General features: G+C 42.9%; 1 protein-coding gene across 6 annotated transcripts in view; it reads right to left on the reverse strand.

Moving 5' to 3' along the window:
- Window positions 1-4,961: 4,961 nt before the first annotated feature.
- The window catches only part of LOC119651276 (PDZ and LIM domain protein Zasp), a 284,905-nt gene continuing 271,829 nt past the window's right edge, over window positions 4,962-18,037 (reverse strand). For 3 of the 6 annotated variants that reach the window (XM_038054783.1, XM_038054801.1, XM_038054792.1), the window contains 4 exons: window positions 6,456-7,218; window positions 6,162-6,345; window positions 5,841-6,080; window positions 4,962-5,780 (listed from right to left, as the gene is read on the reverse strand). In XM_038054783.1, coding sequence (XP_037910711.1) covers window positions 5,703-5,780; window positions 5,841-6,080; window positions 6,162-6,345; window positions 6,456-7,218 — 1,265 coding nt within the window. In that variant the 3' untranslated portion in view covers window positions 4,962-5,702. Of the gene's footprint in view, window positions 5,781-5,840; window positions 6,081-6,161; window positions 6,346-6,455; window positions 7,219-7,460; window positions 7,588-18,037 lie in introns of all 6 variants that reach the window. The other 3 variants (XM_038054827.1, XM_038054809.1, XM_038054819.1) reach the window with 1 other exon arrangement.

Below are 18,037 nucleotides of genomic sequence, written 5' to 3' on the forward strand. Positions count from 1 at the left end.
AAAGCGAAATCTTTTCCGACTCAATGGAAAGCTTACATTTAGTGCCTATCGGGAAGCTAGCCAGAAAGGAAAGTAGGGAAACTCTCAACTTGGAGGAAACTGGAAATCGGACTACGGCCGGTCCGTCCGCGGTAATACAGCTCAAATATACCCGCAAATGGAAGAGGAAGGCCAGGCAAAAGGAAACTTCAGTCTTTAAGCCACTTCTCCATCACCCTTACCGGCAGGAGCGAAAGAAAGGGAAGTTGGTGACGTGTACGCTACTGGTTTAATGCCGATATATGGAAATGGACCAAAGCTGCCCGGATACCCTAAACCTGGGAAGGCTCCAAGTGGGCGGCAGAAGAAGGCACTGCGAGGGAAAATGAAGCACCTTGCGAAAGAGGTCATGGATCTACTGTACCACTAGGTGCGGTAAGGGCCAGAGAAATCTGACGCAAGAAAACGGAATCTTCGGCGGAAGGTGCGAATAAACTGGTGATCCCGGTAAGACCTACACTGGACGCACCAGACTCTTCTGTCAGGGGTAATATGCGGAAGAAGCATAAGACTAATACATCTGTGGTGGGCAAAACTTTATTGTGCCTCGTACCAGGGCCAACATTTGCGTGTCCCGCGGAAATTAGGACCCCTGTGCCGGCAGGTGATCAAATCAGCGAGAGAGATCTCAATGAAGCTGGTCCGTCCCATAGGAATACGGACACGAAGGACACGAAGGAAGAGGACGTATGACTGGCTGTTGCCGTGGAGTTTTTTCCAAGGATGGCAAATTGTCAGAAGTACAATTTACCATCCTCCGGACAGGCTGGACCCTGGAACGGAACCAAGATTCAACAATCAAGGTTTTCACGATGGGCTTCTCCATTTCGATTGTACTGATGAGGCTGCCTTAAATTGGATTCAGCAGGTAATCCTGGCTTTGAGTTCTGGCGGTCGGCCCAAGTTCACTATTGTGAATACTGAGTTGGGCAGGACAGAACATGTCGGATGTTGGTTACTGGGCCCTCGATGGAAGGCAGGGGACTTCATCCGCATGATGGGTGGACAGAATCCCGGCATGGACTTCGGACACTGGAGGGTAAGGTTTATAAATATCAGCAAGGACAAATCTACAAACGCGGGGGTTTCAGCTTGGTATTTGAACTGGACCAAAAGAGTTTGAAGGGCTCAAGGGAAGTCACCATATGGTGCTCCACTTTTGGCTAGATAGATTGAAATTCAATCATATCAGGCAACTGTAGAGCATCACCTCGATTTTGCGACCGAAGAACAATGATGGTCTTCGACTCACACAATATAGAGCAGATTGCAACATCTTCGGTGCGCTTTCATACAATGCAGCTGCGCGCGGAGGATAGTACATACAGCCGCGGATTTCCACTGGTGAAGGGACTACAGAGTGAATCCTACCTGCTAGTAGCTTCTCCTACACCATTTACGAAGCAGGCGGAAGAAAGGAAGCCAGAGACGTGAACGGAACTGACTTGATACCAATTCGAGTGGTCGAATCTATGCAAATTGGACACCGTAAACCAGTGAAGTTAGTAAGGGAAAACAGATGAATGCTCTAAGAGATGAGATGAGGCCTTCCATGGATGAGGGCATGAGAATTCCTCTACCTCTAATTGTGGCTATTCTCAGAGAAATCAAACACAAGGAATCGAGTCTCTGGTGGAACGGTGTGGGGAAATCCCGTCACACGCGGACCGCGGCATGCGCTTCTAGCAGTTTTCCATTACACATTAGAGTTGTTTATGTCGAAAAACATAAAGATTCGTCAAACTAACCTACAGTATGCCTAAGCCTCCTCCAATCTGACAGCAACGAGGCTAACAAAGCTACAGGCCTGCCTCTGTATTTTTCTGGTACAGGAGCCATGGGTTCGATTTAATATAGTCTGAGGCATTGGATCAGTAAAAGGGGCTAGGATCTTTTACGATAAAAGATCCATAAAGCCGAGAGCTTGTGTCCTGATATCAAGATGGTTAGAGATAACCATTCTGAGATAGTTCTGTCCCCGGGACTTAGTTACGGTCATTCTACAATACCAGATTAATGGCGAGAGGAAAAATATCATAGTTGCCTCTGCTTATTTAACCTATGATTCATTGTATGCGAGCGTATGCAGATTCAAGTACTCTCGAGCTCTTAATAAGTTGTATTGCGAGTACTCAACATATTTGTTGAGCCACTTGTAAATGCAATCTAAGAGGAGAGAAGGTATTTGATTTCATCACTTTAGCTGGTCTCATGACTGTAAACATAGGGTGCGCCCCTACGTTCGTGGAACCGATAAGAAGTGAAATAATTGACCTAAAAATCTGTTCTTCAAAAGTGTTGGAGTTGATTACACACTGGCGGGTGCCAGAGGATGTCTCGCTGTCAGATCCCCGATACCTAGAATTCAATCTGACTATCGCTGCCGAACAGTCTGTAATACAAGGACGGAACTCTAGGAAAACGAGTTGGACAAACTCAACGAACCTCTTGGAGATAAAGTGCAGCTCCCTAGGTAACTAAGGACTTTTTTGGCGCTTGACGATGAGTTGGAAACTCTGAATTGCACAATTTTAGAGTGCTATGAAGAGGCTAGTCCTATTTCCTGAAGACAAAGCGGTACAACGGTTCCTTGGTGGAACCGATAACTGCGAAAGCTCAGAAAATCAACCGGCCAAAATCTGAACCGTGCTTGTAAAAGCAATAAGAAGGCAGATTGGTTAAACTTTCGAAACTCATAGCCTGAATATAAAAGGCTCGTTAAGTGTTCGAAACGAGACTCCTTTACGGTGTGCTGTGCGGAACTGGAAGGCGAAAGAGAGATTCGAATGTTGTGCAGAGTCCTTTAAAGGGATGAGTCGGCCGAATTGGATTCTCCTAGAAAACATGATGGTACTTTCACGAGATTCAGCAGCAATGATAAAGGTAGGTATGGAGTACTTAGGGCGATTGCTAACAAATATTTTTCCCTGCCTACCTCTTGGCAGAAAGTTAAGGTAGTCTTCATACCCGGGAAAGATGACTATTGTATTCCAAAGAACTTCAGACAGATCAGCTTGAATTTATTCTTGCTGAAAGGTTTGGAGAGACTGATTGAGCGTCACATTCGCGGAAAGGCGCTTAGGTCGCACCCACTTGATGAAAACCAACCTACTTACCCGCGCGAAAAGTCGTGTGAGTCTGCTCTTCTTTTTTTGAAGATATAGAATGCAACTCTGAAGGGTGAGTATGCGATGGGGGAATTCGTGGACATTGAAGGGGCGTTTGACTATGCGCCTTTCCAAAAACTTTGTGCTGCCGCCAGAGAGCATGGTGTTGATGATAATTAATTAAGTGGATCTATGCTATGCTAACGCAGAAATTGCTGTGTGTTGAAATGGGTGGCGATCGCTACCTAATAGCAGAAACAACGGGCAAGATGGTGTGTGATCGCCACTTCTGTGGAGTATGCTGCTCTATTCACTACTATGCGAACTGCAACATTTGCCAATACAGGCGCAAACTTCCGCTAATCACGTGGCTTTGCTTGCTGTTGATCGGGATCTTGCAATGATGTGTAGAAGTATACAATGTGCCCTTGATCTGATCGACAGTTAATGACTCAGGTTTGGACTTTCAGTTAATCCAAATAAAACCACAATGGTATTGTTCACAAAAAGAAGAAAACTGGATGGACTCTGCCTCCCAAAGAACTCTCCGAAGAAATGAAATGTCTGAGAGTCACTCTTGATAACAAGTTTCTTTGGAACAAACATGTAGACCCTCAACATGAAAACTCAGGCCTCATGAGGTAATGTAGATATACGTTGCTATCGTTAGGCCGATGTTCGCTTATGCGTCCGCAGTGTGATGGGTTTAGTTGAGACAAAAAGGTTTTCACAGTAAACAAGCTGCACTGCGAAGAACATTGGAAAAGTTATTGGGACTGAATCCAGTTCTTACAATACTTCTGATTCTCGTGTCCCCGTACATCTATTTGGTAGAAGATATGAAGTTACTCTGAAACGTAGAGAAAACTGAGAAGTCCCAGAGGAATGTGTGGCGGGATATACGGAAGCCCTCTAACTGATGGTTCAAAAACAGAACAGGGCGCTAGTGCCGGAGTCTACCTGACGAATAAAAACGAGAAGTGGGCTTTTCCTTTGGGACAATATGCAACGGTCTCTCAGGTTGAAATGTGTGCGTTCTAAAGGCCGGCAAACTGGGTGATTGACGAGCGATTGAAGGCTAGGCGCATCGCAATCTGCAGTCGTAGTCAGGCGGTATTGAGGGCGTTGAGTTGTCCTTTGATCACTACCAAAATAGTTCAGGAATGCAGAAACCGTTTTAACTCTATGTCTATATTCAGTACGGTGGACCTGCTGTGGTTACCTGGTGACTGTGGGATAGAGGGAAATGAAATGAACTTGCAGGAGTATTGTAGGCATTCTGACTGGCCATAATTCACTAGCTGGACATATGTTCAGAATAGGAATTATTCAAGATGACGCGGGTCGATCCTGCAATGAGGAAGCGGCGCATTTGCTACGTGAATGAATGCCCCACCTATGGACGCATCAGTCATCAGATTTTAAGTGTCGATGTTCTCCAGTTGCAACAGGTAGCATCACATCCATTAATGGAAGGGGAGGCGAGTATAATACGCCACCACGGCCTAAGTGATTACCCCCACAATCACACAAACAGGTATCCAATCTTTTGACTAGACTTGACTGTTCCTGCAATGTCTCGCAGCGTGTAACGTGTGGTTGCCACAATTTTGTCATTAGTCTTGTTTGGCCGTTCTGAGGCAAATGATAACCTGGAATACCTCGGAACAGACGGGAGGTCTCAATGGAAAACGCTAGATACACGTTTTATGATTTCAGAAATTAATGGACGTAGTCACTCGACTGGGAAAGGTGAAGGCGAACAGGCGCCGAGATGGGACTGTAGCGGCATAGAGCACGAATGAAAGCTGCCTATTTCTACGAGAAAAAAATATTTTATTCGTGTATTTATAACTTTACAAACTCAAAAAGCATTTCGACAAGAGTTTTCGATTTTTTTCTTGCTTTTAACTTTTCTTTACAAGCAGAGCAACAATATTTTTTACATTACATTCAATATTAATAATTCCTTTTAAAGTTTAAAGTGCTTAAGTTTTATAGTCAACAAAATAAAATAATGATAATAATGAAACTAACAGCCAGTATCCTTGTTGTGCGGAAAGAAGCAGCAAAGGAGAACTGTAACTGAATCACAAGGATACCTGCGCGCTTGGATTTATGTTTGATGTCCTTCCTAATATTAAAATGAAATAATGATTAGCAGAAAGTATTCCCAATAAATGGTCGCTACTTTGGCCATTCTGTGTTAGTAGCTCGATGTATGTGTGTATATATGCAAGCGATAAACAAACTTGAAATTGTTTGACAATTTTGAAGTTTCACTTAGACAAATTTTGGCATGTCCTTAGCAGAATGAAATAAAAATGTTCGATTTAGGTTGTTATTTTTCGTTGAGGGTTGAAATTTCGCAGGGTGGTGAGCTGCTTGGTTTTGATACCACTTATAACGTAAAAGAAATAACTATAATATTATTTAGGTTCGCACAAAAATAATTTAGATAACATTGATGAATTTATATTTCACATAACGCGGTAGATGTTGTTCCGCTACGCAGTTGTTGGAGGTTTTAGGGGTTTCGTTGGAGGGTACTTTTGCTTAACGAGCATGGTTTTTGCAGAATGGACGTCCTCCTTTGTTGTAGAAACTCTGTCCTTCCAAGTTCTTTTTGCACATCTGGAGAAATAGACTTATTTAAAACTTCGGTTCACTTAAGGTGTGTCCTGTGGCACTTACCGTGCAATTGAAGCATTGACTGTGATAGTTGTGGTTCAAAGCTTCAACCCATCTGTCACCAGCTTCGACTGGGAAGCCACAAGCGAAGCATTTGGTTGTGAAGAGCTCATTCCAATCGGCCTCGCAGTAGGGTTCACCTTCTTCCAGGAAGAATGGACTGTTGCCGAAAAGTTTGCCACAATAGGAGCAAGTGAAGCATTCGGGATGGTAGTGCTTTCCAATAGCATTCAAGCAGTCACCCTGAAGTAATAAATACATATAATAAATATTCCAGACTTTGATAGGACTCTGTAAAAGGTACCCTCCATATGAAATACTCACCTTAATTTTATTGGCGCATTTGCTACAAGTTGGGGCCAAATATCTTTCGAAGCAGAACTCGCAGTAGAGTTCACCTTTCTCTTCAACAAAGCCAATGTCCTGGAGTGGACGACGGCAATTGGCGTTAACGCACACGAAATGGTCGGGGCACCAGATGCGTCCGAGAGCGGTGATGAAAGGTCCTCTGTGGGTAAGGCGAATCAAAACGTTACAAACCGATCAAAATTGAAACCATCCCAATATTGCATGCAAAACGAAGAAAAAACCACACTCCAATGAAAACAGCAAGCTTACCTGGTGATTTTAGTGTTACACTGACAACACACAGGTTCCTTACCGTCCTTCAAATCGCTGACTAGGGTTGTTGTATTTTCGGTATTTCCGTTTACCTCGGGATTGCTTGTCTCTTGATTATTGCTGTTAGTATCTATATACGAACGCCTATCGAACGCATGCGTACTGAGCTCACGCTTGCCAGTTGGATTAGTAGATTTGTTACGATATACCACACTTTCTGATGGCCCAAACTCTGTGGGACTTCCGGATAAAATCTTACCGTCTGGAGAGACTTCTAGGGTGAGGCCAGCTGTTTGCTTCCCATTTGCTTCCCCACTAACATCCACTGAATGTTGATTGGGTTGGGGTTTGTCGCAGACGTCGATTATTTTTTTCATAGGATGATCTGTATCCAGGTCTTTGGTAAGACTTTGATTGGTTTGTTGCGCCAATCTACTTTCCAACATTGCTGAAATAATTTTTCCAGCCTCGTCTCGGAATTTCTGTTTGTCGTTGATGTCGACTTTTTCGAGAGTGCTTGTGAGCATCTCAGTGGCTGGTCCTGGTCGGAAAGGCTTTGCGGTTCGGTTTCCTGTTGTAGAAACGGTTTTGACTGGCTTCACGGCTTGACTCTGCGAGTCTACTGTACTCAAAGCGCCAGGCAGTGGTGGTGGCGGTGGTGGTAAATCAAATGTGTCTGCATCTCCTACCTTTCTTGAAATTTGCGGATTGTCATCCGCAATAGCTGGCAAGCTTGGAGCAGGTGCGAGGTTAGTATTACCTGAATAGAACAACAAAGCATAACAGTAGAACACAAAAACAAACACATGAAATATTTGCAGTTAATTCAGAAATTAAAAGATCATCAAAAGCGCCTTAACTTGTGCTGGGAGTAATCTGCTGAGTTATTCCAGTAAGTATGTAAATTGGGCCTGGAAAACCCATGGCCCCAAATGAACATGCCCACAAAACTCGCAAATAAAAAAAACTGAAACACACATACACACACAACTTTCTGTTCACCTGATCTGTGCATGACAGCATCCACACATTGGAATACGAACTCCTGGTCCAACGGCTTTGTTCAGAATACCACGTCCGCGCTTCGGGGCTGAAGTTGCACCGAATGCACCACCTTTGCTGGTAGGACCTGCACTAGCAGGGTATGGGTCATTCACAACATTAGGAACACTAATAGAAGAGGTTGGTGGAGGCGGTGCTTTGAAGCCAGCTGGGCCAAGACCGGAAGTCGGTGGCTTATAAGCTGCATTATTAGTAGTTGCTTGAGATTGCGCTAGTGGCGGAGCTTGCTGGTTGGCATTGTTTAACAACTGGTCCGCACTTGGACCGCCTGTTGAGGTGAATGGAGTGGGTAATTTGAAAGCGGGAACAGGGATTGCAGTGGATGTGGTGGTAGTTAGTTTGGAAGCATCTGTGCCAAAGGTAGCTGATGCAGCGGAACTAGTGGCTGCTGCAGAAGAAATAGAAGAAGAAGCATTGGTTATTGAGCTCTTGGCAGCACCACTGCTAATTGATTGGCCTTGCGAGAAGCTTTGGTGTTGTTGTTGTGACGAAAGTGTAGCATAAGTATGCGATGCCACTTTGGCTGAAGTGTCCGCTTTGTGGGCGGCCGAATTGCCAACCAATTTGTTAGTAGCGTCTGCAGAAACGACATATGTTGCTCGTGAAGGTTCATCGTGAGGAGGTAAGTAAGTTTTAATTGGAAACTTGGAGTCTGGTTCGGGAGATTTATAGTGGGGAAAAATAGAGTCACTAGATTCAGCTAAATTGGCTGCTCGCGCACTGATTGCCTGTGACTGGCTGCTAACGCTGGAAATCTCCTGCTCTAAGTTTGATAGACGTCGAGCTTGGTTGGCGACGAATCCTGTCCGGCCAGCTTGGTGGTATTGCGTTGTCTGTTTGGAGTCATCACCATGAGTTTTCCGAATCTCAATAGATTTTGCAGTTTGGGTATGCTCGAATTCCTCCACAACTTTGCGTCTACGTTCGATCTGCATATTGCCCACCTGAGTTGTGGATTTTGTTTCCATAGCAGAACGATTTTCTTCGTTCATTTTGCTTTCTTTTTCTCGTGTTTGTATTGTTGTGTTTCCAATTTGTCTTTGCTGGACTACTTCTGGTTTATCGATGAAGGATTGAGAACCGGCTTGGTATCCTGTCTGATAGTGTGAAACGACGTTTCCTTGTTCAACCGTTTGAAATTGGGCTTGCTGGGTCCCGTAGTAAGATTGACCGGTTGTTATTGATCCAGCCTGGATTGGCGGGCGATAATTTGGGGCCACTTCGTAACTTGGCTCTTTAAGACGCGGAGCACGGATAGCACTAAGTGGATTTGGTGGTGGTCCTGGAGCAGGTGAGCGCGCTCTATCTGGAAGAGGTGATGGGGAGCGTGGGTCATACAAGCGCGCCTGTGTAGCTGAGCATTCTTCAGCTACGAGTTTAGCTGGGGTTTGATAATAAGGGATAATTGGTGCTGGTTTGTTGATCAATGATGGCGTGTACGGCCTTGACTGACTCTCGCCGTGATCGACATCTAGAGATTGAAAAGCCATTGTTACTGGAGCGTCATTCTCGGTTACAATAATAGGAAGGGTGCTTCTGCTCATTTGTTCTTTGCTTTGTTGTATTTGCTGATACTGTTGCTGTCGGGATTCGCTAACTTTTGTCGCAGTTAAAGTAGCTTCATGCTGTTGATAGGACGAGCTTGCCGTGTTATTGCTAGTAGTAGTTTTCATCTGGGCGCTGGGTTCAATACTTGGGGTCAATTCTCGGGGTGTTGGTGTTTCTACAAAAGCAAGCGGTACATTCTCTTTAAGCTCAGGTGGTTCAGGGGTTCGAACAGGTCGTTGTGAGGGTAAAACAGTCCAATTTCGTTGGTACTGTGGTATGCTATCGGGTTTGTGTAGGCCAGAAAGTACCATCTTTTTGGCCATGGGACCAGGTGGTGGGGGAAATGATATTTTTTGCTCGAAATCGTGTTCTGTCTGTTGATGATGTTGTTGCTTCGTTGCTGTTGAGGTTTGGCATTGCTGTTGCTGTTGTTCTTTTTTACAAGTGGTCGATGTTTTGCTACAGCTGGTTTGATTCATGCTATGATATGACGTAGCAACTGCAGATGCAGTAGTTGCAGATGATACCGATTGAAACATGCTTTGCTTTTGCGTGTTGGTGATTCGATCTTGGGATTGGTGGGAATCCTGTCGTTGCGACTGGATGCTTTGATTCTGGGGTATAAGAGAGTGGTTAGTGTTCGTCGCATGAGAGTTCAGCGATTCACGTCGGGGTTGAAATGTGGTGTTACCATTGGATCCCTTTACATTTGCAAAGGCTGATATTTGGCGATTTATTTCGGTATCTATACTTTGTTTTGTCACATTTTCATCTTTTGTGTAGTATTGATATTTGCCCTTCTCCTTCTTTTGTTCTTCGGCAAGTGTAGTAGCATTGCTTGAATTTAAAGGGGTATAGCAACGTGGTGGAGCAACTGTTAAAGCATCAACCATAGTCAGTTTCTCCTTAGCGGTGGGAAGGTCGAGCAATTGTGAGCAAACATCATGACCATATGGTGTGTACGATCGATCAGGTGCAATCGTTAAAGCGTCCAAGAAAGGTGATTTAGGTCGATAATCATCTCGATAGTAAGGTTTCATATCAATAGGGGGAGGCATATATGGTTGGGTTTCTTCTGGAAGTGAGATTGGCTCATCACTTCTTTCTACAAATTTGATTTTATCAGTTGGCGCCGTGGTCATAGTTTTCGTTAGAAATGATCCTTTCGGAGGTTCTTCGTGAAGGATTTGGGGTTCAGTTGCCAATTTTGTTGATTCTGTCTGAACCGTCTTCTCTTCTTTAATATCCTCCTCTACTTTGAATTGGACTGACTCAAAAGTTCTCGTTGCTTCACTTTGACTAGTTTCGGCTATCTCGACAGGCTTATCAGGGGCAGTCGTTAAAGCCTTCACCATAGGACTTACCCATTCCTTCGGAACGGGATTTGGTATATTTGAAGGTGGGATTGGTTTTACTTCAGGAATTTCAATTTTAATCTCAGGAGTAGCAGCGAACTTACGATTGTCTGCTGAAACTTCTGCGCGTTCAATGCGCAAGTCTTCTTCCGTGGTTTTTGATGTCTGGTCTTCCTGGCTTTTTTCTTTTCTTTGATTCTGTTGCATCTCTTCATACTTCTCCTTAATAGCTTTTGTCATCTCAGAAGTATTTTCAGTTACACTTTTTTCCGTCTGCTGAATTCGGATTTCATCTGAAAATTCGACCTTACGTGGTGGCTTTGGAGGAGGGGTCTCTGGTTTAGGTGTAGCTGCCCTTACCAAGTCTATTAAGTGGTAGGTGCTAACCGGCCCGGATATATACTCCACGCACTCTTGGGCGCTCTTTCGTCCACTCTGCGAGGAATAGTAATTTGCGGAAGAGAACGACTGATCTTGATATGTTGCGGCTACTTCCATGTCCATATGGTAATCCATCTCAGAACAAGATTGCTCGTAGGCCTGTTGCATTTGATAGGCTTGAACTTGAGCTTGGTACATTCGTTGATATTCTTCAGAGGTCGTTGTGGTCGTGGTTGAGGTCGAGGTATAGCTATCTGAACTACTTTCGATTTCCACTCCCTTTTGTTGACCCGAAGTTAGTTCGGGTGCGGAGCGGCTTTGCCATTGTTGTTCAGGCGGCTTTTCCGTAACGGGTTTCGGTACTACATGTTGTGTACCAGGCGGGGGTATATAAAGTGGTGTTGCAGTAGGTGTGCAACGATTTTCGTCAACTGGAGGTGGCCACATGAAGTGACCAGGCTGGGGTCGGTTTGCCTCGATTATTTCTAAGTCTTCTTCGAAAACAGATCGTTCTTGGTGGTATTGTTCCTGTTCATGTATTTGTTGTTCATACGTGAGACACTGCTGCCGACTTTCCTCTTTATTTTTAAGGAGAGGATTGCGGGACAAAAGTTAGGGAGAGGATTGATTTCCAGGAGTAGGAATTGAGTTTGGTGGTTTGAGTGTTAGTAGAAATTAGTTCAAATGATGATGAAGTGCGATTTGGTTAGTTATCAAACAATCATTGCAACGACAAAATTCAAAAAGTAAAAAAAAAATATTGTTAAATAAGCAGCATTTGCAAAGTTTTATTATTTATATGCTTGAAGCATTTTCTTTATAAAAAGCGTTTTAGATGAACTGAGATGAGTACAGTTTGAATTGTCTGTAAATCTTCGTGAATGGTGTCTTCTACAGGCAGAAGTATGCGTGATTGCTTAGGTTAATATAATGAGCTATGATTATTGACAACTTTGTCGTATTCAATTGTCCCTACTTAACGTCGAATGTTGATGTTGCAGAGCTATCTAGAACCTGTAACCGTTCCATATTATATCAATGGATTTAGCTCGTTACAGCTTCGTGGAAGGCAAACAACTGCCTCAGGAACTCTATGTGCATTTTCTTTTGAAAGAGCGATGAAATGAAAACTTGTCTACTTCGTGGGAGACTATAAATCTCGAAATATTCCATATTCGTTTATGTAATATCATCATATCCTGACAGCTGAACGCCAACGAACATAATGCTCTCATGTTTCAGCGTTATGCATGTGCCTGACACTGACAGGTTCATTGCATGGAAACGACATGTATGAATAAGTAATACACAATTTCAATATCGACAGCGCCGTTTTCTCGGGAATCTAGCCAAGGTTGCTGATACGGAGACTTGAAGGGAGCGGGACTGAATTCTAGTGCTTCGTCATACACTCGAGGTATTGTAGTCTTTCTGCAGTTAAGCAACAACGGAACGAAGATGAAGTCATTCATGCTGACATAAAGATACATACGTGTCTATGTACGTATCAAGAGTATTATGTAGATTGCTGGATAGAGTTGTATCGCATCCAATCTATACCGTACAGTTCTACATATTACTCAGCCCTTGCTTGAGTCATGTCGACGGGTTACTTCTTGTGGGACTTACCGTCGCATATGGAAGGATAAATAACTCAATGCTCTGTTGTATGCCTGGTTGGCGAGAAGAAATCTTTTCTTAAAGGAGCCAGTCACGGATATTTGGTTCTATCATCTTGGTGGGATGTTTGTTCCTTGTATGGATGGAGTACTTTTAGCTCTGGGACTGAGTTTTTGTTTTTCTATTAGGTTTACTTCCACCCAATTGCCGTGGTAATCTCTTTGGAGCTGCTTCTTTCCTAGTTTTCGATTAGCTCCAAGTTTATTAGATTTTTTCTTTGAGATCAAATTCAGGATATGTTAGAGCTTGGAACTTCTTCTTTCCGTAATCAAGAGGAAATAATTTGAGTTAATCATGGAAATCAGAACAATGATCTAGCGTGAAAGAGAAAAAGAAATAACCGAGAGTTGTTCAGGGGTTGTACCTGAAAAAGATAATTTTTACGTAAACCGTGAAGAGCATGTGCATACATATGTATGTGTCCATAATTTCATCTTTTTATACCATCTACGAAATTGGGATAACTGCCGTTGTTCCTTAGTAGATATCAACCAATCACGCGGTACTTTTTGTTTACCCGTTGGGAATATAAATATAAATCAGCAGAATAATATCCTTTTTTGTCTAAAATTTTATCCCTAGAATTACAGGCTTTTGATTGATTGATTTACGTTGATTCGTAACGAGATCAGTTTAAAGACATTCCATTTGTCTCACTAAAATCAGTCTATTAATAGGTGGTCGAAAAATGGTATGGGTCCCAGGGCAAGAGTAAGAATTGGTCCCCATGATAAAGCTCAAAAATTCGGAAAAGCTCTGCAATCATCTCCACCTATGGGTTGCCGCGGGTTCTTTTTTCTTCACAGAAAAGTACAGGCAAAGAAAGGTTAAGGTGAACCTATATAAAAAACCGAGGAAGACTATGTTAACTGGTTTTCTCCAAGTTGCGGATTAGTGTGGGGCTGATGACTCGATTAATTATGCCCTATAGTATATTTTCTTAACAAAAAATGAAAGTAGCTGTAATCGGCTTTGGGATATAGTCGTATATATTTATAATATAAGCCAACGCCATCAACTCTGCGCTTGCCAGCCATTTTTGTAAACATCAACTTCATTAACATTTATGCCCCCACACCTTCTGTTGGGCAGTGTAACGAACAATTGAAGCTTACCCTCAAGTACGACATTAAAATTTGACTGGAGATTTCAAAAGTAAAGTAAGGAACGACCTTGAGCTTCTCCAGATAGGGTCACTTCCAACCAAATTGTTTACGTGCTGATCGAACGCCGTCACTTCTTGGCGCTTAGAAGTTCAAAACATAAAGGGCTAAAGGAGGAGCTAAAAAATGTCAGTAGGTCTCAAAATACATGTAACCATGAAAATTTGGGAGTAGATATTGCTACCTGTTATTTTATAGGTAGGTCAATGTGACACTCGATTAACAACACTAACTCAAATTTCTTCTGAGGATTAGAATGGAATAAGCACTGAAGCGTTCTGGAGTGGATGAGGTATGGATATCGTAATTACTACAACTATAAGATGCCTTGTAGGTGAACCATTAAAAGCCTAAGCTTCCAAACTGCTAGACAATGGATATTCCCAATATTCCAGTTTACAAGTCAAAAGCCTAAGCGTTCTACTTGTCCTTTGAGCCGATTTTCAGCTTCACCCGTCTCGATAGTAAACTCAGCAACGGTATCTACTCATACGCGGTGGTAATGGTCTTTGGTGAAAGGGTCTAAGGCCTGATCGATGCGGCGGTAAGTCTAACGACAAATGCTGATGATGTCGGCAGACACAAATCTATTGAGCGAGACACTTCTCAGTCTCTTCCGCCATCGAAGAGCTCCTCTTTGCGGAAAGTTTTAGGATGTCGTTACTGGTAGTTAGCGAGGAGTCGCAATGCGCTTCGTTTTTACGCTTGCGGTGGAAATAGGTCGAGTTTGTCTTTCTTTTGATGGGGAAAAGATGAATAATGTCACTAATGAAGGATCCTGCCTCTGAATAAGGAAACTACATTTGCCTTTCGAAGTCTAGATTCATCCAAAGTCAAGATCTATATAATGCATTTCAGGGCAGATTCGACAAAGCATCGAAGGACCAGACAGTCATCACAACTTCAGTGCGATCGTTCTACCAGTTCCATGCTGTTAGGTTCGATTTTTCGGAATATGTGGTTTGTACCAGCACTATGTGAACAATCGTGGTGGAGCAGAGATGTCTGCCAGTGGTAGAGGCAGTTAGCAAGTTTCGAGTATTTGTCGAAGGTGCTAAATTTTGCGGTGGTAACAAACCATGCTACTCTCAAATGGCTAATGAAGCAATCTGTTCTCAACGATTGGTTAGCCAGATGGCCTTTAAAGTTGCAGGGGTTCATTTAAAGTCAGACACCCGGTAGGCACTCAGCAGCTTGTGCCTCATTCTCTATTCCGTAGGTTTTCAGCAGGCTACATGGATGCTTTGAACGATGTAATTGTGGACTTCTCCATGTTTGAAAGTTGCGGCCAATGAGACGATGGCTTATATGAGGGGGAATTCCATCAAAAGCAAGGACGCGCAGGGACTCATCACGAATTCCATCCAGCACAAAAATAATTTTATAGACAAAAGAAAGAATTCTAAAGAAACCAACGAGTGTGTGGACTGGAAAAATGTAGGAAATAACCGCGCTAAATGAGTTGAATTAAGTCATATACACTTTGATGCTGATCCTGCTGAGGTAAAGAGGGAAATTTGAGTTCAAACTATACGTTCATATTAGAGCGGTGGATTAAGTATTTTGATGAATTGCGCAACAACTACTCTATCCGCGAATTGGGCGTCCAACTAGCAGAAACGACGGACAAATGCTGCCGCCACCAAGTTAGGAGCTGCCTAACAAGAGATTAGATGTGCTTTTGGTGATAGTCGGTGGAAAACCTTGCTGAGGAGGAGAAAATATTGCTAATATTTAGCGAGTTCAGAAGAGAAGGTAGGAACAGGACCAGGATTTGCTTAAACTTGACCGACCATAATTGCTAATGAGTGACAAATTGAATCACCACAGAGTTGAGTCCACAATCATAGGTTACAGTAGGCTTTTGATTTATGCTAAAATTGTCAGGGCGCCCCTGAGGAGAGAGGTTGTAAAGATCTGTGCCACCGGATCAGAAAATTTAAACTGAATGAGGCACAGTTCTATAATGAAGACGAAGACCAAAAAAGAAGGGTACCGATCACCATTATTTCGCGGATTTTCTTTAAAGGATGAGGGAATAAAGTTGATTCAAATTAAATTTAACCATTACGACCTGGCGCAAAATTTTCTTTCTCAATATATTTTTAAGAAGGACTTTGAAGAGACTATTATCCGTGAATAATATCACGACAGCGGAGCTTGGGTGAAATAATGGTATGACTATGTGGAAATGAAATGATATAAAAGATGACTGGAAGTCGCATTCGATCTTCACGTGTACAGTTGATTCACTCCTCAATTTATGATACTGGCAGAATACAAGGAGGGTGATGGTTGGTTGGTTGAAACATCATAATCATGGTTCGCACTTTTAACGCCTGCTCCATGAAATGGGACAGCAGAATTATTTACCTGTGTGCCACATTTATGAGGAAGATAGTCTACCAGACAAAATTCACCTAAAAGGAAATTATCTTATACATTAAGATATTTCATAAGGACGCTTCCACAGGAGATCAGACTTAATTGGAATAAAATCAACAGATATTAAAACACCTAGAATTGAGGTATATAACGTTACGATGCCGAGACCTCTAGAATTCATTCGGTAAATAAAATTTGGTGTCTTTTAAGCAATCAAACCCTGCCGGTTAACTAACAACTAAACCTTACCAGTAAACTAATGAACTTCAACAAGATATACAACTTTTCAGAGTAGGCTTAAGCTAACCATATGCAGGAGGACATCACTTTAAGGATCTCCTTCTCTCTTGATATATAATCCCCTACTTACTTTTTTGTGGAGTGGGCATGCACCCAGGCTTTTTTTTAGTTTTTTTCTTACTTAATTATTATAAAGAGAGGAGTTGAATGAGGAATCATCTCAGACGCTTCAAGAACTATCTATATCATTTGGTGTTGATTTAACATGGGCGAAAAAATACCTTAGAATTATGTAAATTATTCAGTAGGTAAGTCACTAGTTCGACTAGTGCCGCTACCGAATGGGACAAAAGCTTAAAAAGAATAAGAAGTCGATACTAGAGTGAGCCAAAAATATGTTCGTCCATTAATTTAAATACTATTTTAAATATTATGGGTCACTAATTGAAAGGTTTTTATTATTGGCATGAAGTAAGATTTTTTACCATTGCCACGACCGTCTAGTTGTGGATAAAATCCGGCTAAATAGGCTGTAGTCAGCGAGTCCCCAAATTCGTATAGATGAGGATGATGTAGCCCGGAAAGCCTATGGTCGAAAAAGAAGACATGGCAGACCTAGCCTCCGATTGGATCGATTGCGTAGGCGAAGATGACAGACAGTTATTAGACAAATCGAATTGATGGACCTCAGCACAATACCAGGATGTATCGAGTCCCTTACTAACGCAAACTTAGGCTCGAGGCTAGAGATGGTGATTAAGTCAGATACAATTACACTGAAAATTTTTGCTTTCTGAATACAAAATACAGGGTGCGGCAACATAACTTCCTTTTTTAAAATGCGCGCCACTCAGTTAGTTGATCTCATAGCGGAGCGCTAGTGGTCTCGTTCAAGAGGGGATACTGTAAAGTTTTGTCCCGACACGGTTCAGTCGCCATCATGCGTTGGAGTAGTGAGGAGCGTGCCTTTGTCGTTCAGGTTTACTTTTCAAGCGGATGTTCGGTTATTGCAACACAGCGTGCATTTCGGAATCGCTTTAATTTAGCCCCGTTGGCTCCCGTCCCAGACCGCAAATCAATTCTTACATGGGTCACTACATTCAGACAAACTGCAAGTGCGACAAAAGGAAGAACTGGAGTCCCTCGGCCCGTTAGATCACCTGAGAACATTGAAGCAGTGAGAGCGTCAATGTTGCGATCGCCACGGCGTTCTGCGCGCAAACACGCATCTGCCCTTGGACTATCCGATCGTTCTGTGAGAAGAATTCTTCGTGATGATCTTCATTTTCATCCCTATAAGATGGCGATAGTGCAGGAACTTTCAGAACGTGACCTCAATTCTCGGATGAACGCGTGTGAGATTCTTCTTGATGTCATTCCCGAGGGTGCTATTGTTTTTTTAGCGATGAAGCCCATTTTCATTTGTGTGGGTCGGTTAACAAACAAAACATGCGCTACTGGGCTGACACCAACCCTCGAGAATTGCATCAAAAGCCTTTGCATTCACCCAAAGTCATAGTGTGGTGTGCAATTTCCTCAGCTGGAATTATTAGTCCCTGGTTTTTTGAGGAAAATGAGGTTAAAGTGACAGTGAATTCGGACCGGTATGTAAACGTGCTACAGAATTTTTTTCCCACGGCTAGAAAATTTGGATTTGGGGGGCACTTGGTTCCAACAAGACGATGCAACAGCACGCATTTCAAGAGCATCGATGGCTGTTTTGAGGGAACACTTTCCAGAGCGCCTTATCTCAATTAGAGGCGAT

This window comes from Hermetia illucens, chromosome 1 (assembly GCF_905115235.1).
Source record: "Hermetia illucens chromosome 1, iHerIll2.2.curated.20191125, whole genome shotgun sequence".
Classification (NCBI taxonomy): domain Eukaryota; kingdom Metazoa; phylum Arthropoda; class Insecta; order Diptera; family Stratiomyidae; genus Hermetia; species Hermetia illucens.